The sequence below is a fragment of the Mus musculus genome, chromosome X (genome assembly GCF_000001635.26).
Source record: "Mus musculus strain C57BL/6J chromosome X, GRCm38.p6 C57BL/6J".
Taxonomy (NCBI): Eukaryota; Metazoa; Chordata; class Mammalia; order Rodentia; family Muridae; genus Mus; species Mus musculus.
Genome location: NC_000086.7, coordinates 100,876,864 through 100,898,175, shown reverse-complemented (window position 1 = coordinate 100,898,175; position 21,312 = coordinate 100,876,864). Strand labels below are relative to the sequence as shown.

The window sequence follows — 21,312 nt, the reverse complement described above, 5'->3', positions numbered from 1 at the left end:
CTATGACTCCTGATCTCTTTCCTAGGTTTTCTATATCCAGGGCTGTTTCCACCTTTGTGATTTCTTTATTGTTTCTATTTTCATTTTTAGGTATTAGATGGTTTTGTTCAATTCCTTCATCTGTTTGGTTGTGTTTTCCTGTAATTCTTTAAAGGATTTTTGTGTTTTCTCTTTAAGGGCTTCTAGCTGTTTACCTGTGTTCTCCTGTATTTCTCTAAGGGGGTTATTTATATCCTTCTTAAAGCCCTCTGTCATCATCATGAAAAGTGATTTTAGATCTGAATCTTGCTTTTCCGGTGTGATAGTGTATCCAAGACATGCTATGGTGGGAGAATCGGGTTCTGATGATGCCAAAGTAACCTTGATTTCTGTTGCTTATGTTCTTACGATTGCCTCCTGACATCTGATTATCTCTAGTGCTACCTGCCTCACTATCTTTGACTGGAGCCTGTCCTTACTGTGATCCTGGTTGTGTCACAACTCCTCAGAGTCAAGCTGTTTCTGTGATCCTGTGATTCCAGGATCCTGAGATCCTGAGGTCCTGGTGTGTCAGAGCTCCTGGGAGTCAAGCTGCCTTTGGGACCCTGAGATCCTGGTGTGAACAAGCTCCTGGGATCCTGGGAGTGTTGGAGCACCTGCTTCCTCTGGGTGTTGTGGGACTGGCTGCAGAGTTTGTGTCCAAGGTCTGCTCAGGGATACGGCCCATACAGACCAGAAGGAACCCATGCCATTTGGTCTGGTGGAGTTCCTGCGTTCCTGGGTCTCACTGGTCCCAGTCACTCCCAGTGTTGGAACCAACGTAATTGATTTTTATTAGTATATATATACATCAGAAAACAATAAGTTCCATTATGACATTATGATGCATGTATATCACATACTTTGATTTTCTTCATCTCCTGTTACTCTCTCCTAAAATACCACTCCCATAGTTTTTTATCTTTGAAAATAGTTAACTGTTTTTGTTTAGTTTTGAGACAAGGTCTCAGTATGTAGCCTTGCATGACTAGCCTGGAACTCACTGAGTAGTCTAGGCACCCTTGAAAAGAGATCTGCATGCCTATGCCTCTGGAGTGCTGGGATTAAAGACATGCACCACTATATCTGATCAGTTACTGCATTTTTCCCACTTATGTTTATTTTTAATTTTTTTCTTAAATATGTTCTTAATTGAAATAGATTACATCACTTTTCTTCCGTCCAGCCCCTCCCAAGTACCATGCTTTCAACTCTCCTATGCTTCCCCATTCTAAGTTGATAGCCTCCTTTTCTTTGATTATACTGATTACACACATACATACATGCATATGTGTGAGCATGCACAAATATGTATGAGTACAACCTGCTGAGTCTGCTTGTATTGTTTGTGTGTATATGTTTTCAGGGCTGACCACACTCCATTGGATAACCAATAAGGATGCTTATCTCTGGGGGAGGCTTGTAACTTTAATTTGCTCAAGTCCTATTTTTTTAAATTTCATTTTATTTGTAATTCATTTTTTTCACTCCATATTCCATTCCCCACCCCTCCCCATCCACCTTCCTCCCCACCCGACCCCAATTCCACATGGATGCCCCACCCCCTACCCCACCTGACTTCTAAACTCCCTGGGGCCTCCAGTCTCTTGAGGGTTAGGTGCATCATCTCTGAATGAACACAGACCCGGAAGTCCTCTACTGTATGTGTGTTGGTGGCCTCATATCAGCTGTGTATGCTGTCTCTTTGATGGTCCAGTGTTTGAAAGATCTCGGGGGTCCAGATTAGGTGAGACTGCTGGTCCTCCTACAGGATTGCCCTTCTCCTTAGCTTCTTTCAGCCTCCCCTAATTCAACAACAGGGGTCAGAGGCTTCTGTCCATTGGTTGGGTGCAAATATCTGCATCTGACTCTTTCAGCTGCTTGTTGGGTCTTTCAGAGGGCATTCATGATAGATCCTTTTCTGTGAGCACTCCATAGCCTCAGTAATAGTGTCAGGCCTTGGGACCTCCCTTTGAGCTGGATCCCACTTTGGGTCTGTCGCTGCACCTTCTTTTCCTCAGGCTCCTCTCTATTTTCATCCCTGTAATTTATGCATGTCCTTTTGGGTCTGGGAGAGGCTTGTAACTTTAATTTTCTCAAGTGCTATTTTTAATGATGGTTCTTAACTTTAACTTCCCTTCTAGTCTACCAACCACCAGAGGTAGTGGAAAAGAAAGGATACAGGGAAGTGGAAAGGTTTAGAAAGGTTCTTTGGAGCAAGCAGTTCATCAATTTACAGGTCAGCCGGCAGCAGCCACTCAATCCACTTGCAAACACTCCAGGGATACACCAGCAGTCCAGTTTGGTAGAGTCAGGTTAGCACAGCGGTGACATGACCTAGTACAGACAGCCAGGCCTCAGCCTCAGCTTGTGTCAGCAGGAGGGACCAAGAGGAACATCAGGAGAAGTTTTCTACTGTGCCTCTCTCAGGGGAGCAAAGATAAGTGAAGAGTAGAGACCCACAAGTGTTGAAGTGTACCAGCTTGCTGTACCAGCAAGCCAAGCTCTGTCTCCGTCATTCTGTGGAGTCCTATTTATACCCTCCAAATATCATGTGTCCTCCATGTGCCTTGCCTTAGCACAGGCCTTGCCTCAGCACATGCATCCAGTCAGCCTGAGTCCACTGAAGTGGCAACAAACTGCAGCACACCACCAGAAGTTTTTTGGTGTGTTTCTCTCCATGGAGTCCCAATAAATTTAGCTCAACTATGCTATATGAGGCAGACCAGTACATGCATGTTGTTAGCAAAGAATCCTTCATCACATGTCCTTTCACATGCTTGCCTTAGCAGAACATCCTCTCCTGTGTTTGCATCAGCGAAACATTCCTTCATGACTCTGCCTTAGCCTTTTACACCTGTGCCCACTTTAATGAAATGTTCTATCACATGTTTGCCCCAGCAAAACACCATCCAACTGACTTTCCAAAGAACCCCTAAGTTTTCCTTTAGAGGCTGATTCTCCTCCCCCCAGCAGTCATTAGGAACCTGTGGTTCTTGGTTTAAAGGTGAGAGCCTGAAAAATTCCCCCCATTACATCATTATATCCATTGATATTGTCATTGTTTATGTAGCCATTTCTACGAGAGATTGTTTCATGACAGACTTCCTGGTGATGTGGCTCTTTAGCAATCTTTCTTCCTGCTTTTCCCTGATGTTCCCTAAGCAAGATGTAGAAGCTATAATATAGACGTATTCCCTGGGCTTGGTATCATATGATCTATTGATTTCTGCTTTGTGCCCTGTTGTGGTCTTCTGTGATGGTCTCCATCTTCTATGAAGAGAGGCTTCTTTGATGAGGGATGGTAGCTGCACTCATCTGTGGGTATCAGGATAAGATTATTAATGTAGTTAGGAATTATGCTGGCCTAGCAGAGTGGCAGTAGAAGCTTTTTTTCCAAGGTTCTGGACCACACTGGCCCCAGAAACAAGTTCCAGGCAAGATTTTCTTCCTTATCAAATGAGCTCTAAGTCCAATTACACAGCTGTAAGTTACCTCAAATGTGTGAGTGCCACTTACTGCAGTTTTGCACACACCTTGCCCTGCTGGTAATACCTTGTTATAGTTCATAGCTATTGCACCTGGGGAGGACTGTTTAATTGCTTCCCTCCATTGGCAGCTTGTATATTTTTCTGTCACCATGGAAACTAGAGTGCAGAAAAGAGGCTTTCAGGTTAGATCCAGCTGAGAGGCCACCAAGGGCTACATGGATAGCCTAGTTTTGAGAGTCACCTGGACTATGCTGACCAACCATTCAAAGGAAGGTTTCTCGTTTCTGGTACTAGAGTTTTTGTTAGTCTATGTTTCTTTTAGGGAACATTGGTAGCCCACATGGCTTAACTTCCTTTAGGACATATGGACATATATACATGTATATATAACATATATGTTTTCTATGTACATGTATCTATCTATCTAGATACATGTACATATAAACACATACTTATATGTATTATATATAATTTTAGGTAAATATAAAATAAGATGATTCTTTGAGGCTTTATCACATAGCTCTCATATTATTTGTTCCTTCTCCCTCCTCTGTCTGTATTAACTGACTTCCTACAGATCTGGAGCCACCTCTTTTTTTTTTTTTTTAATGTTTCCCACTTCATATCACCTGCATCTTCGTATTTCCATTTCAAGCATCTCTCTCCCACCTACTGATTCTTTATACTTTCCTGGTTTCTGAGGTCCCTCTGTGTTATACTCACACTGAGGATTGGGAGCTAGGAACCACAGATGAGAGTACACATGCAGTGTTTGTCTTTCTGGGCTGGGATAACTCACTCCCTCACTGCTTTTTAGTGAATAGTTTTAGGTTTACAGCAAAATTGAGAAGACAGTACAGAGATTTTTCAAATATCCATTCTCCCTATTTACCTATAATCAGCCTCCATCATCAATATACTTTACCAGATAAATACAGATATTACAACTAAGGGACCTAAGCCGATACAGTGTCACATTAAGCCCAGTTTTCATTAGGGTTCTCTCTCAATGTTCTATTTCTCCTTTTCTCCATTTTTAACAAAAAAAAATCTATTTTTAAGAATGAGCATGAGATTTAGCCACTCTGCTGAACCAGATTCAGACAGCAGTATTAGTCTAGTAAATGCATCGACTCCCATTATATAGGGAGTGTGTTTGTTTGTGTAATATTGTATATGTGTGTGTGTGTATGTATGTATGTATAGATAGATAGATAGATTGATTGATAGACAGACACAATTTTTATCCATTCATTTGTTCATGAACATCTAGGCTGGTTCTATATCTTGCTTATTGTGACTAGCCATAAATATGAGTGTGCAGATATTTCCTTGTGTGTTAATTTTATTTCTTTCAGATACCCAGGAATGACATACCTTGATCAGATAGCAGTTTTATTTCTAATATTTAAAAGAACCTCTCTACTGATTTAGAGATGGCTGAGCTAATTTTTATTCCCACCAACGGAGTGTAGGTGTTCATTTTTCTCCACATCCTTGGCAGTACTTGTTATTGCTTTTTAGTTTCATTTCTATAAAAACCATTCTAGTGGGGGAGACATGCAACCTTGATGTAGCTATAATTTGCATTTCCTTGATGGCTTGATAATACTATGTATTTTTCTTCTATTTATTGGTCATTTGTACTTACTCATTTGGAAAGTGTCTTTTCAGACCATTTGCCAATTTAATTGATTCTAGTATTTACTCTTCCAGTGTCACTTCAAAATTATTTATGCATTCTGGATATTAGTCCCTTACCATAGGATTAGCTAATGGATTTTTCTTCTATCTGTAGGCTATTTTTTGACTAGATTATTTCTTTTGTTATGCAGAAGCCTTTTAACTGAACACCATCTCATTTATGAATTCTTGCTTTTTAATGAGCTACTAAAGTCCTATCAAAGAAATCATTGCCTGTGTCAATATTTTGAAGTGTTTGTCCTGTTTTCTTGAAATAGTTTCAAGTTTCACATTAAAGCTTTTGATCATTTGAGTTAGTTTTTATACTCGGTGAGTCAGTGCTCTAGTTTTGCTCTTCTATGTATGGATATCCAGTTTCTTTACTACCATTTATTAACAGGCTGCTTTTATCCAACACATTTTTGAGACAGGGTCCCACTCTGTAGCCCAGAGTGGCTGTGAACTCACTGTGTAGCTCAGTCTGGCCTTGAACTCACAATGATCCTCCTATTTCCACCTTCAGTGGCCAGAGGTAGGTAGATCTCTGTAAATTCAAGGCCAACCTAGTCTACAGAATGAGTTCCTGGACAGCCAGGACTATGAAGAGAGACCCTGCATTTTAAAAAGACTATAAAATCCAGGTATAGTTTCCTACTTAGAAATGGTTCTGTTGTTAGCACTTGTAGTAGACATGATAGACATGATTATGCAGCTACTTAAATAAGTCAGAAACAGAAAACTGAGGTGATATGAAAGAGATAAGAAGAAAAATATATAGTCTTAATACTAGTATTTTATCCCTTTGGGAAGAATTGCATTTATATCAACATCCTTTTCCAGCCTCTTTCCCTCAGTTCACTCAGAAGCCAAAGAGTTTATCTATTGAGGATACTCCTTAGTGTCTCCTCCCCTATATCTTGTACAGTCATCAAGGTGAAGAAGCCAGCCTATAACCCACTCAGTATTTATTTCACCTTTATTATTTATTTATTCTTTGTATTAATTCTTTGAAAGTCTAGCTTCCATTAGCATATCATTAACAATCTTTGGTTTCATTGACAGGTTTTTTTTTTAGTAGTAGGAGTGGGAACATTCCCACTTAGACAACATCTATTCTTATAAATCATTTAGATAAAAGATACACAACTTGTTTATATAAAGTCTGAACCTCACATTTTAGGCAGGTGCGCTACCACCATGCTATACTGCAAGCCCATTGTTTAAATGGTCTGTTCAGATTCTCTATTACTCAGAGGACATCATCTCTTTGGCCATTGTTAGTTGGTAAGAAGTGTAAAATATGGGGTTTTTGTTAAATCTAAAGAAATGTGACTCAGCAGTTCACACTACCATAATACATTCTGTTCCAGTTATTTCATGCCTTGGTGAACATTTTTATACACCACTGGCTAAGAGAAGCTCAGTTGAGAGTTAATATCTATTCCCATTGAGACCCCCCCACACACACACACACACTATCAGCATCAGTCCAATTGCTAGCTGTTTTCAGAGCCATTTTCAACTGTTGCCTCTTATTCGAAAACCTTTCAAACCTTGTAACTGCCACTCCTGCATTAAAAGACTCATTTCTGGTCAGTTGAGAGCTGCTTATAAGTCACTATGTCTAAGGTTTCCTGATGCATTTCCAAAGTCAGTCTTTAGGAGAAAAGTAGTTTTTGCTCAAGTGCATATCCTCTTTGCATTCTCCAGGAAGCATGATTCTGTTTTTGTTTTTTGTTACTGTTGTTTTATAAAACACTTCCGTTATGGAACTCTTGAGGACTACCCATCCCTTTAGAATGTTTTTCCAACATCACCTGAGACATTGTATTTCAGTTTTGAAGATTTTACATATTTCAGTTATGAGATAGTTTCTGTTAATTTCCAATATCAAGCTAGTATGTACTCTTATAGGGCCCATTTAGCTGATCCAATTAACAACACTTTATTAATAGATTTACATGTCTTTTTTTAAAGATTTATTTATTTATTTTAGGTATGTGAGTACACTGTTGCTATCTTCAGACACACCAGAAGAGGGCATCAGATCCCATTACAGGTGGTTATGAGCCACCTTGTGGTTGCTGGGAATTGAACTCAGGATCTCTTTAAGAGCAGTCAGTGTTCCTAACTACTGAACCATCTCTCCAGCCCCATGTCTTTTGTTTTTTTAACAGTAAGAAAAAGTCTTTCTTACTCAGATTACATGATCTTTGCCCCTTGCCCTTTCATCTTTTCTCTATTCAAACCATATTCCTGTGAACAAGCCCAGTCTAACAAATATCTGTCATGATTCCAGTGCCAATAAATCACACCTTTAATGTCCAAACTTATAGGTTAAAGGGCTCGACCCTATAAAACTGCCCCTACCTTATAGGCCAGTACAAGTCTAGGCCTCATATATTTCTGATTAGCCCAAAAGGGGAAATCCTATGTCCTCTTTTCAAATTCAGTATTTTGCTAGACTGACTTGGAGTACTCATGACTTAGTTTACAGTTTAGTAGAAGTGATTAGTTTGGGAAGAGCTAGATAAAACCCCAGGCTAGCCATCATCCCAGTACCTCAGTGTGTTCGCCAGTCTAGAAGTTCTTTCAACCTACTTTTAATTGACTTTTCTTCTATTTGAGTTTTTTAAAATTTTTTATTAGATATTTTCTTCATTTACATTTCAAATGCTATCCCAAAAGCCCCCTATACCCTCCCCCCGCCTTGCTCCCCCACAGACCCACTCCCACTACTTGGCCCTGGCATTCCCCTGTACTGGGGCATATAAAGTTTGCACGACCAAGGGGCCTCTCTTCGCAGTGATGGCCGACTAGGCCATCTTCTGATACATATGCAGCTAGAGACATGAGCTCTGGGCATACTGGTTAGTTTATATTGTTGTTCCACTTATAGGGTTGCAGACCCCGTCAGATCCTTGGGTACTTTCTGTAGCTCCTCCATTGGGGGCCCTGTGTTCCATCCAATAGATGACTGTGAGTATCCACTTCTGTATTTGCCAGGCCCTGGCATAGCCTCACAAGAGACAGCTATATCAGGGTCCTGTTGGCAAAATCTTGCTGGCATATGCAATAGTGTTTGCGTTTGGTGGTTGTATATGGGATGGATCCCTGAATGGGGCAGTCTCTGTATGGTCCTTCTTTCTGTCTCATCTCCAAACTTTGTCTCTGTAACTCCTTACATGGGTATTTTGTTCCCCATTCTAACTCTTCTTGAGTTTCATGTGTTTTGCGAATTGTATCTGTATTTTTTTTTCTTGAGGTTTTCCGTGCCATTTGGACATAGGCTGAGGTCTTGCAAGAGTTTATTATGATTCAAGGCTTGGCTCACATCACAGGAAAGCAGTATTGAGAAATTTTGTGACACTTTAAAGAAGCAGGGCCTAGTTGGAAGTCTTTTGATTTACTGGGAGTGTATTCTTGAAGGAGATTGTAAGAATTCTGTTTATTGATCTCTGGTTTGGTACATAAGGTTAATTTGTAAGAGTATTTCAGCCATTAGGATTTTGCACATTTCTTCTGTTTCGATCTCTCTTTTCCAGTGTTACCATTACACATTTTATTTTTTAAAGTTGTTCTACAGTCCTTGGATTTTTTTTTGCCATTATTCTCTTTGGTTTGAGATATTTGAAATTTTTTCTTGATATAAACTCTTTTAGCTGTGTCTGGTCTGCTAACAAGACTTTCACAGGAATTTCTGTTTCTGCTAATGTTTTGAAATCCCAGCATTTCTTTTTGGTTCTTCCTTAGAATTATTTTGACTCTTTTTGTATTACACACACACACACACACACACACACACACACACACACACAATCTAATCATATATCATCTCTGCCGTGTCTGTCTAATGTTAGTTCTGTCTCTTCCAATTATTTTTTGCCTTTTAGTATGTTTTTTCCTGTTTCCCAAGAAAAAGATATGCTAGACCAAGTTAAAAGAAGTGCTACAAATAGGCTTTTTAGTTGTGTGATGGTGAGTTATGTGGGAGAGAAATTGCTCTAGTTTTCTCTCCCCTTTTATACAGTCAAGGTGGCTTATGTGAACTGGTTTCAGCTATTTCCATGGAATTAAGCTCTGGCAATAAGCCAGAGAATTGAAGTTGAACTCTGGTAAAGTAGTTTGTTTAAAGAAGTCAGATCTTATTTTAAAGGAACGTAATATTGAGCTGGGAAGATGGTTCAGTTGGTAACAGCACTTGCTAACAAGCCTGGCAACCTGAGTTTGATTTTTGGATTAATGGGAAAGTATAGAAGAACTAAGTCCACAATGCTGTCATCTAATTTCCAGACATTCACTGTGGCATGCATATCCATACATAATAATAAAAAAATAATTTAAAAAGTAACATGGGGCTGGAGCAATAGCTCACCAGTTAAGAGATATGGTATACTGTAGGAAGCCAACTCTAAGATGGCACACCGGAAACCGGCACCATCTTAGAGTTGGCTTCCTACAGTATACTTTTAGAGGACCTAAATTTGGTTCCTAGTGCCCACATGGTGGTTTGCAACCATCCATAGTGCCAGTTCTAGGGGATCTCACATTCTCATCTTCCCTCCATGAGCATAAGGCAAACATATAATGCATTTGCATATATGTAAGCATAATATTCATTCACACAAAATAAAAAGTAAATATTTGAAAGGACAGTATTATGGAATATTTCAAAAACAATTTCTTTCCCCCATCCCTGCCTGTTTTTCAGTGCCTACTGTGAACACCTAGCTAAGCTACCTTGCTCAATTTTGTACAAGTGTTGAGGCCTCCTTATGAATGGAGCACCTTGGAGTTTTTAGCTCTAAGACTTTCAGAATAAGCATCTAGTGATTTGTCAACCATAGTCCAGGTGCTCACTAAGGCATTAGTTCTCAAGATCTCTGCTCCACATCTCAGTTTACCTGTCCTACCTAAATTCATTCTTTTTGGCAGTAGCTTGGCCTTCTTCCTCACTTCTTCCTCATTACTGTTATGAATTCAAGAAGAGTTGTTCATTTTTTCAGTTTGTTCAGATTTTTTACTTGTTAGGTCTGAATGTCAACTTCCAAGATATTTTATATTATTTGTGACTATTGTGAAAGGTGTTGTTTCTCTAATTTCTTTTTCAGCCTGTTTATTCTTTGAGTATAGGAAGGCAACTGATTTGTTTGAGTTAATTTTATATCTGGCCCCTTTGCTGAAGTTGTTTATCAGATTTAGAAGTTCTCTGGTGGAACTTTTTTTGGGTCACTTAAATATACTGTCATATCATCTGCAAATAGTGATATTTTTACTTCTTCCTTTCCAATTTGTATCTCTTTGCCTTTTGTTGTCTGATTGCTCTGGCTAGGACTTCAAGAACTATATTGAATAAATAGGGAGAGAAAGTGGGCAGTCTAGTCCCTGATTTTAGTGGTATTGCTTCAAGTTTCTCTCAATTTAGTTTGATGTTGGCTATTGGTTTGATATATCTTGCTTTTACTATGTTTAGGTATGGGCCTTGAATTCCTGATCTTTCCAAGACTTTTATCATGAAGAGGTGTTAGATTTTGTCAAATGCTTTTTTGGAATCCAATGAGATGATCATGTGTTTTTATTCTTTGAGTTTATTTATATAGTGGATTATGTTGATGTATTTCCGTTTATTGAATGCCAGGACAGGGAATTGGGAATGGGTGGGTTAGTGAGCAGGGGGATTGGATGGGGGGTTTTCGGGGGAGAAATGAGGAAAGGGGATAAAATTTGAAATGTACATATAGAAAATATCTAATAAAAAAGTTAACAGCAAAATAAACTTTCTTCTATATATAAAAAATGTCAACTTCCAGTCTCCTAAAAGTAGAATGAGAAGGCAGAAGCTTTGCTAAAAATTTGTTAACCCCTTAAACAAACTTGACTGAGAATTAAAAGATCAGGAGAGTAGACTAGTCTTTGTCACTAAGTGCTTTACCTTATAGAAGCCATTCACTGCTGTAAGGTGTGTTTCTTCAAGTGTAAAATAAGAAGTTAGTATTAGATAAATGTGTTTTTAAAGATGGTGTTCCTCAGAATGCTATAAATTATGTGGCACTTCCTTAGAGGTGAGATTCCAGGCCACCATCTACTCTTGCTTCACTCGGAGCACCTCTGCTGTTTTTCTCTTTCTTTTTTCTTTTTTCTTTTTTAATAGCTCTAGCTCCCCCACTTAGGTAATTTCTTTATTTACATTTCTAATGTTATCCCCTTTCCTGGCATCCCCTCCTAAAATCCCCTATCCCCTCCCCCTCCCCCCTCCCCCTACTCACCAACCCACCCACTCCCACTTCCTGACCCTGGCATTCCCGTACAATGGAGCATAGAGTCTTCACAGGACCAAGGGCCTCCCCTTTCATTGATGTCCAACAAAGTCATCCTCTGCTACATATGCAGCAGGAGCCATGGGTCTCTCCATGTGTACTTTTTGGTTGGTGGTTTAGTCCCTGGGAGCTCTGGGGGTACTGGTTGGTTCATATTGTTGTTCCTCCTATGGAGCTGCAACCTCCTTCAGCTCCTTGGGTCCTTTCTCTAGCTACTCTACTGGGGACCTTGTGCTCAGTTCAATGGTTGGCTGAGAGCATCTACCTCTGTATTTGTGAGGTACTGTCAGAGCCTCTCAGGAGACAGTTATATCGGGGTCCTGTCAGGAAGCACTTGTTGGCATCCACAACAGTGTCTGCATGGTCTTTCCTTCAGTCTCTGCTCTACACTTTGTCTCTGTATCTCCTTCCATGGGTATTTTGTTCCCCTTTCTAAGGAGGATCAGAGTATCCATACTATGGTCTTCCTTCTTCTTGAGCTTCATTTGGTCTGTGAATTGTATGTTGGGTATTCTGAGCTTCTAGGCTAATATCCACTTACCATGTGTGTTCTTTTGTGATTGGGTTACCTCACTCAGGATGATATTTTCTAGTTCCATCCACTTCCCTGTGAATTTCAAGTCATTGTTTTTAAAAGCTGAGCATTACTCCATTATATAAATATACCACATTTTCTGTATCAATTCTTCTGTTGAGGGTCATCTGGGTTTTTTTCCAGCTTCTGGCTATTATAAAATAAGGCTGCTATGAACATAGTGGAGCATGTGTCCTTATTACATGTTGGAGCTGTTGGAGCATCTTCTGGGTATAAGTCCAGGTATAGCTGGATCCTCCAGTAGTAGTATGTCCTATTTTCTGAGGAACAACCAGACTGATTTCCAGAGTGGTTGTACCAGCTTGCAATCCCACCAGCAGTGGAGGAGTGTTCTTCTTTCTCCACATCCTCGCCAGCATCTGCTGTCACCTGAGTTTTTGATCTTAGCCATTCTGACTGGTGTGAGGTGGAATCTCAGGGTTCTTTTGATTCACATTTCCCTGATGACTAAGGATGCTGAACATTTCTTTAAGAAAGAAATCAAAGAAGACCTCAGAAGATGGAAAGATCTTCCATGCTCATGATTGGCAGGATTACTATAGTCAAAATGACCATCTTTGTGAAGCAATCTACAGATTCAATGCAATCCCCATCAAAATTCCAACTCAATTCTTCACTGAGTTAGAAAGAGCAATTCTCAAATTCATCTGGAATAACAAAAAAACCCAGGGTAACAAAAACTATTCTCAACAATAAAAGAACTTGTGTGGGAATCAGCATCCCTGACCTCAAGCTGTACTACAGAGCAATAGTGATAAAAATTGCATGGTATTGGTACAGTGCCAGGCAGGTAAATCAATAGAACAGAATTGAAGACCCAGAAATGAACCCACACACCTATGGTCACTTGATCTTTGACAAGGGAGCTAAAACCATCCAGTGGAAAAGAAACAGCATTTTCAACAAATGGTGCTGGTTCAACTGGCAGTGAGCATGTAGAAGAATGCAAACCGATCCATTCTTATCTCCTTGTACAAAGCTCAAGTCCAAGTGGATCAAGGACCTCCACATAAAACCAGATACACTGAAACTAATAGAAAAGAAAGTGGGGAAGAGCCCCGAATACATGGGCACAGGGGAAAAATTCCTGAACAGAACACCAGTGGCTTATGCTCTAAGATCAGTAATTGACAAATTGAACCTCATAAAATTACAAAGCTTCTGTAAGGCAAAGGAGACTGACAATAGGACAAAATGCAACCAACAGATTGGGATTACTAATCCTACATCCAATAGAGAGCCCTCTATTATCCAATATATACACAGAACTCAAGAAGTTAGACTCCAGAGAACCAAATAACACTATTAAAAATGGGGTACCGAGCTAAACAAAGAATTCTCAACTGAGGAATACCGAATGGCTGAGAAGCACCTCCACTGTCTTTCAAAGCTGGAGACAGACTCTAAAGCATCTCATGTGAGGCACTACCACTGAGCCACACCTTGCTTTTTCTTAGACATTAGACATCTATAGATTTTACTTAATTTGCATTCCCATGATGACTAAGGATGTTGAATATTTCTTTAAGTACTTCTTACTGAACTAGAAATTGTAAGTTTTGCATTTTTAGCCCAGTTCTCGGATACATACAGGTTTTTTTTCAGTGATTTTTTTTTTACAGTAAATGTTTAGAACAATTTAAAAACTTCTTTTTCTTTAAATTTTTAGAAAGAAAGAAATGGGTAGACTTTGGAACTACTTGAATACAGGTAATTATGTGTTCTTGCTTATTTTTAGTCTTTATCTTGGCTCTATCCTCTCTTGAATTCTCTAAATGTATTGAACATACTGACTCTATCTAATATTTTAGTTAAATTTCATACACTTTATTAATGTTTACCACAGAGATCTATTTTAGTTTCTTCATCCACTAGAAGGAAAGTGTTTGACATCACCAGCACCTACTTCTAAATGTGATTTCAGCTCCATTTTTGTCCTAATTTGTTTCAAAGACACTTGCCTTCCTAATGTTCTTTCCCTCCCTCCTTTCCTCCCTCCCTCTCCCTCTCTCTCTCTTCTTTCTTTCTTTCTTTCTTTCTTTCTTTCTTTCTTTCTTTCTTTCTTTCTCTCTCTCTCTCTCTCTCTCTTTCTTTCTTTCTTTCTTTCTTTCTTTCTTTCTTTTCCTTCATCCTTTCTCTCTTCCTTTTATCTTTCCCTCCCTTTTAATTTTCTGTCCTATGATTATATATGCAAAAATTAATTCAAGACAAACGAAATTTTCTAAACCCTGCTGGTTTTATGTGACCACTTCATTTGGCTTGCATTGCTTGATCTTTAATTTTACCTATTTATAAAAGTCTGTGCCTTCTCCTGTTCTCTGTCTACTTGTCATCTTTCCTGTTGACTTCCTTAAACTAGTGTCTAGCAACATTACATTCTTTTTACCAGCACTGTGCTTTCTTTGATGGTATCTATTTGTCCAAAAGGTATTCTCATTTCTTAAAACACCAAAGTCCATACCTTAGAAACTTTAACCCAGTTATGGCAATAGTTGAATTTCATATCTCAGATGCAGATTATAAACATAGCAAAATGGCTTAAAGCAAAAGCTTTTCAAATGAAAACTTTGCTGGTTGGTATTCTTTTTCTGAGAAGAACATGTGGTAAGTAATAAATGCTTTCTGATGATGATGGCATGTTCTGGTTCTACATTATATTTACTGTGGAAGCTAAGTAAATATTATGCCAGTCTACTGATACTATGATTATTTTGGGGTGTTTTGTTTGGTGCTAGAGATTGAACCCTGGGGATTCAACCATATTAAGAATTATTTTAGTGTTTTAATTATTATTCCCATTCTTTAGCTCCTTGCATGTGCCTCAAGTAGTGATTAATTGTAATATTTATATTTATAATTCTAAGAATATATTTGTTCCCTCAAAGTTTGAGTTAGTACCTTTATGGAGCTTAGTAGTGCTTTTTCTTCATTTGGATTATTTTGATATGCTACCATATGCATATGCACAGAAATAAACTTTCTAGATTCATACCATTTTTAAAGGATAATTTAAAACTTTGCTAGCATATAAAATAATTATCCTATTTTTCTATTTGATACAGCACTCCTGAAATTTTCTGAATATTTTAATGAAGCTCCCTCAACTTTGGATTATATGGTTAATGATGCCAATTGGTTCAGGAAAATAGGTAAAAAAAAATATGTGGGCATGGAAATTTTTCTGATATAATAGATTATGTCTCTTTCTTTGGATGCTATGGTATATATGTATAATTTGCTTAATCTTGGTTTCCTTGTATATAAACTAGGAATGTATACATCTCTTATGTAGGATAATTTATTAAGGATTTCACATGAAACAGTGTATGTATCTCACACATAACAAAGTATTCTATGCTTAATCTTTTTCTTTTCTATGGAGAGTGGTCAAAAAACAAAATGATGAATTATAACTTTAGTTTCACAAATTATTTTCATAAAACTGCTCTAGAAAGCAGAATATATTCTTTGATGTAATCTACCAAAAATAAACTACACACAACAATATATATACATCTCAGAAACATACTATTGTACAAAAACAGCTAGACATTAAAGAGTATATAATGCATGGTTCAATTTATACACTGGTTAAAAAACATAAACTTGATTTTGTGCTAGAAGTCAATATAGTGATGTGTTTAAGAGGAAAGAGAGAAGAACAGATATGGTAAATGTGATCCAAGTGCATTATATTCAGTGGTACACACTAAACAGCTGAGTTTTCATAATTATACCATTTCATCTTAACTTTCAGCTTGGAACTTAGCTGTGCAATCTGAGAAGGATCTAGAGGCAATGAAAAACTTTTTCATGGTTTCTTATAAGGTAAATCTCATGACAAATATTCATTATCTACTCTATGGAAGAATAGGGGATCATGGGTCCTGAAGGGTAAAGGAACTCCACAGGAAGATGAGCAGAGTCAACTAACCTGGACCCTTGGGTATCTCAGAGACTGAACCACCAACCAAAGAGCATACATGAGCTGAACATAGCCCCCCCTCTGCCGCGCCCCCAACATATGTAGTAGATGTTCAGCTTGACCTTTATGTGGGTCCTGAACAAATGAAGTGGGGGCTATCCCAAAAGCTGTTGCCTGTACGTAGGATATGTTCTTCTATCTGGGTTGCCTTATCTTGCCTCAGTGGGAGAGGATGAGCCATATCTGGCAGAGACTTGATGCGCCAGGGTTGGGGATACCCTGGGATCCCACCCTCTCAGAGAAGAAGGGGAAGGAAGATAGGATGAAGGATTGTGGGAGGTGGTGGCCAGGAGGTGGGTAGTGAAGTGAGCAGGATGTAAAGTGAATAAATAATAATTTAAAAAAGAAAAAAAAGTTCATTATAAAGCCTACCATTAAATTATAGAGTTCTACCAGTACAGAAGTATTCCTTTGCCTTTGAAGGAATCTGGAGTTCCAGAGTCCCATATTAAAACATAAGTATCTTTAGAATTGGCATGCTCCAATGTTACAAGCAATGTTCCACACATTGGAAAGGTCACACAAATAAGTGTGTAGAAATGCTCACATAAGTACCTGTGAGCAGCAAGGATTGAAAAGGGAAATAAGTTTGAGCCTCCTTTATTAAGTTTCCTAGAACAAGTTCTATATGTAAAAATTTGTGAATTTTTTTTCACCTTTAAGCATTTAAAAAATAGTCATTTTCCCCTGTCTTAGGGTTTTACTGTTATGAACAGATACCATGAACAAGGCAGCTCTTATAAGGACAACATTTAATTGGGGCTGGCTTACATGTTCAGAGGTTCAGTCTATTATCAAGGAGGGAGCATGGTAGCATCTAGGCAGGCATGGTGCAGAAAGAGCTGAGAGTTCTATGTCTTCATCTGCTAGCAGAATACTGACTTCCAGGCAGCTAGGATGAGGATCTTAAAGCCCACATCCACAGTGACACACCTACTCAACAGGGCCACACCTACCCCAATAGGGCCACACCCTCTAATAGTACCACTCCCTGGGCCCAGCATATACAAACCATAACAGCCTCCAAAGTCATTTAAAAAGTTACAAAGTAGTTCAAGTACCAATGGAGAAATGGAAGCAGAGGGTTACAGAATATATCTCAGCTGCAGTTGGAAGTATCACAGTCTGACAAATTGAGACCAATTAAATGTTCAGAATTTTTTAAGCTCAAATAATCACAGTTTCCTAACCTTAAGTAACCCAAGACCTAAAGAGATTGGACAACTTAAAATATTATTAATTCCATGAAGGTCATGGTTGTTATCCACAAATGTTTGCGGAGATTAAGAAAGTCTTTGGAGGAGCGGGGATGGAGCTCAGTGGTGGATTACCTATCTAGCATGCACAAGGTCCTAGGCTCAATCACCAGTACTAGTTAACTAAAATGGCTGCAAGTTCATGTGTAAATGCAGTTTTAATTAGATGAGATAATTCCATTTTAGTTTTGACACTTGTGATAATGCTTGTATAAGACTGGCATGTAGAAATCAAAGTGGCTTAGAGTTTTAATATAGTAACAAGCTAGGAGTGTTTCCTAAACCTAGAGGACAAGGTTAATGATGAGGTTATGCTTAATGCCTGTCAAGATTTGACATTGTCCCCTTCAAGCATAACAATTGAAGTACTGATTTGGGCTCTGTTCAGTATAAAGGGAAAACTACTTCCCAGGGGGAAAAATCACCCATAAATGACAGCATCGCCCAAGAAGTAAATTGCTAGATAGGCATTCAGGGCCAAATGCCAGTACTTGTCATTGAGAAAGAAAACTGAAGAAGAGACGCTTTTTATCTCTAGTAAGGTGCTTAAAAACAGTGAAAAGTAATATAACATTAAAACTGTAAATCAGGGTGCTAGTCTTTATCATTTTTATGGCACCGTGCAGTTTCCCAGCAGCATTCTCTCATTCCGACAAGATGTTGCTGATTTTCATTCTGATTGTGTTCACCTGACTGCATTCTCACTATTCATTCATGTTCTGGTTATTTCTTATCAGCTGTCCCTTTTTTGTCCTTTGGATCAAGGACTACTGATTGCACAGAAAACGTGTTTACTTGTAGCAGCTGCAGTTGATCTGGATAGAGGAAGAAAAGCTCCAACAATTTGTGAGCAGGTAATGTGCAATCTTCAAAGAACAGATGAGGGTTAATGTGCTCTTTGGTATATTTCTTTTCCCTGACACATTTATTTTATTCCCCTTAGAAAATATTTTCCGCCATCCTGAAGAATCTTGATTTCAAAGGTTTATAATGGTTAATTCCTTCCTAAGCAAATGTTATATTTGGCTTAGTCTCTTCATTTTAGATGTACCTCATCATGGCCTAGTATTTCTTAATATATTATTAATATTTATCTTCATTATCTTGTCCCTCTGTGGTTATATATGGTCCATCGAAATGTTTCCTCCAATTTTGTCTTCTTTAACATATTTGCTATGGAAAGGCTTCTCTGTTTCCTGAGTTCTAATAGCCAGATGAACTGATTTACCTAGCTTGCTTTCTTTACTCAATTACATTTGCTTTAATACATTAGCATCTCATGTGTAACAAGACAGACCTTTGCCTGAATTCCATTCTCAGTTCCTTTCTTAAGGCTTTTTTGAGATAAGATTTCAAATTGTAGATCATACTGGCCTCCAACTCATGGGAGTGCTTCTGCCTCAGCCTTCCTGAGATTGTAAATGTTAGCCATCACACCTCCCTCCACTCTTATTTTTCTTAAACCTACCTCTTCAGGAGGTAGCATCATCACCTCTCATACACTTTCAAGTCTTTTATCTTTCTTCTTCAAATCAAAGAAAGTTGTCCCTAGTCACATGATTATCACTTTCTGTTTGATTTTAAAGAATTAATGGTTGAATATTATTCAGCTATTAAAAACAAGGACATCATGATTTGTGGGCAAATTTGCAGGCAAATGGATGGAACTAGAAAACATCATCTTGAGTGAGGTAACACAAACCCAGAAAGACAAAACTGGAATGTACTCACTTATAAGTGGATAGTAGCCTTAAAGTACAGGATAGCCATGCTACAGTCCACAGACCCAAGGAAGCTAAATAGACAGCACGTTTCATCCTAACACTGCAGAATATACCCTCTTCTCTGCAGATCATGGAACATTATCTAAAGTAGAACATCTACGAGAACAAAAAACAGATCTTAACAAATAGAGGACCACTAAAATAATTTCTCCTATTAAATCTCATTACTGAAATAAAACTACATATCAGCAACAAAAGAGCTATAGAGCATTCATGAACTCACAGAAATGAAGCAACATAATACTAAATGACGAATGAGTCATTGAGGAAACCAAGAAAGAAATAAAAGCTCTTTTTCATGACACCTTCTAGGCCATTGCCCCTGTCAAGATGAATCCACTGACTGTCAGAAACTCATTGAAGTAGACAATGGATACAAACTTTGTACTGTCTCTAAGAAGGACATGGCTACAGAACTGGCTCACAATGCTCTAGGTGAACAATGGAAGAGTGATGTAGTCTAGATTAGTGGTGGAAATGGAAAACAAGGTTTTCCCATGACTAAACGTGTCTTATTCTTCCTAGTTTTATTGTTTATAGAGGTATTGAAATATCTTACTCATAGCCTTTTTCATCCTTTTATTTTCAGTCTGTATCCTTAGATTATTGCTCATCTCCTATAGACAGAATTTAAAGTAGTGTAACACCCTGTCTCTTAATGCATAGTTTTTAATACATTGACAATTGCTATTATTTCATAGTTAAACTGCCATTTATTTTTTTTGTCTTCTATAGCTCTCACATATCTTTTCCTTAATTTGTGTGTGTGTGTGTGTGTGTGTGTGTGTATCTGCTTATCTGTATGTGCACTATGTTTGCAGGTGTCCACAAAGTGCAAAAGAGGGCATCAGACCTTCTGGAATTACAGATGGTAGTGAGCTACCTGATATGTGTGCTGAGAACCAGACCTGGGTCCTCTGCAAGAACACCAAGTGCTCTTAGCCACTGGGCCCTCGCTCCAGCTCAGACATCTTGTGTCTTTTATTACTGATTGCTTCCTTTCTCTTGCATTGTATTTTTAATTCTAGAATTTTTATTTGGTTATTTTTATTTGTATGACTTTATTAATAGAGATATATTTGATGAACATTCTTATACATTCCTTCTTTAAATGTGGCTTCATTTAGTTATTTAATTATATAATAAAATAGCTGTTTTGAAATGTATGTCTGCTAAGTTTAACATCTGAGCCTTTACAAAATCATTTCTATTTTTATGCATATGTTTACCTGCAAGTATGTTTGTTGACATACTTGCCTGGTGATACTGGAGACCAGAAATAGGAACTGAAATTACAAACAGTTCTAAGCAGCTTTATGAGTGCTGGGAATCAAACCCAGGTCCTCTGAAAAACTAGCAAATGTTCTTAACTACTGTTCTGTCTCGTTTACATTTTATAATTTGTAGTAAATTGACTAGCCTAGTCCATTGAGCTCTACTTTCGCCACAGTATAATGGCTGGATGTTCACTCCATAGTGTGGTTCAAGGGGACCAGGCTTCATCCTAACCATTGTTTTAGATCTGAGGGCAAGGATAGCAGTAATTGATTTATATCAGATGTTCATCTCTGAGTAGAGAAGATGGAACAAAACTTGTGGTCCTTGGTATTTTGCCTTGTGTCTCTTGGCATGGAAACTGTCTCATAAGCAAACTGACATTAGAACAATTGAGACCAGGTACTTTGAACTTGCCTTGCCCTTATCCTATAAATACAGTCTCAGTAGAGGAGACTACCAGGCCTTTCACTTGTGCTTGTTCATATTAGAACATTTATAATCCAGATCTAGTGGTGGGGAAGTCCAGCAGTCATGGACCTCCTAGGAATCGCAGTGTATAAACGTGGCCACATCTGATAAAAGCAGTGCTTCCACCACAGTGACATGAGTGTTAATTTAAACATGTCATAGCTTATGTGGATAGGCTTTCACTGCTCTTACTGATACTTAGTAGGTCTCTGAGAGCAAAGACATACATACCCTCTGGCAATTTTCTATGACTTTATGTGATTGTTTGGTTTTATTGGGAGGAGAGAGAGGAAACTTTCTGGGCATGGGAGCAGTGCCTCACATCAGCAAGCTTTTAACATATACTACTTTACCCCCAGCCCTGCAGGATTTGATCTTATAATTTTTGTCAGTTATTTCTGTTTTGTTTGGAAGAGTTTATGGAGCTCCTCATACTC

At 38.4% G+C, this 21,312-nt stretch overlaps 1 protein-coding gene across 2 annotated transcripts in view; it reads left to right on the top strand.

The window, feature by feature from the left end:
- The window catches only part of Tex11 (testis expressed gene 11), a 220,992-nt gene that overhangs the window by 161,464 nt on the left and 38,216 nt on the right, over positions 1–21,312 (top strand). The window contains exons 21-25 of one of the 2 annotated variants that reach the window (NM_001167997.1): positions 13,774–13,814; positions 15,167–15,253; positions 15,862–15,932; positions 18,083–18,199; positions 19,951–20,294. In NM_001167997.1, the coding sequence (NP_001161469.1) occupies positions 13,774–13,814; positions 15,167–15,253; positions 15,862–15,932; positions 18,083–18,199; positions 19,951–20,004 (370 nt within the window). In that variant the 3' untranslated portion in view covers positions 20,005–20,294. Of the gene's footprint in view, positions 1–13,773; positions 13,815–15,166; positions 15,254–15,861; positions 15,933–18,082; positions 18,200–19,950; positions 20,295–21,312 lie in introns of those variants that run through there. The other variant, NM_031384.2, reaches the window with a different exon arrangement.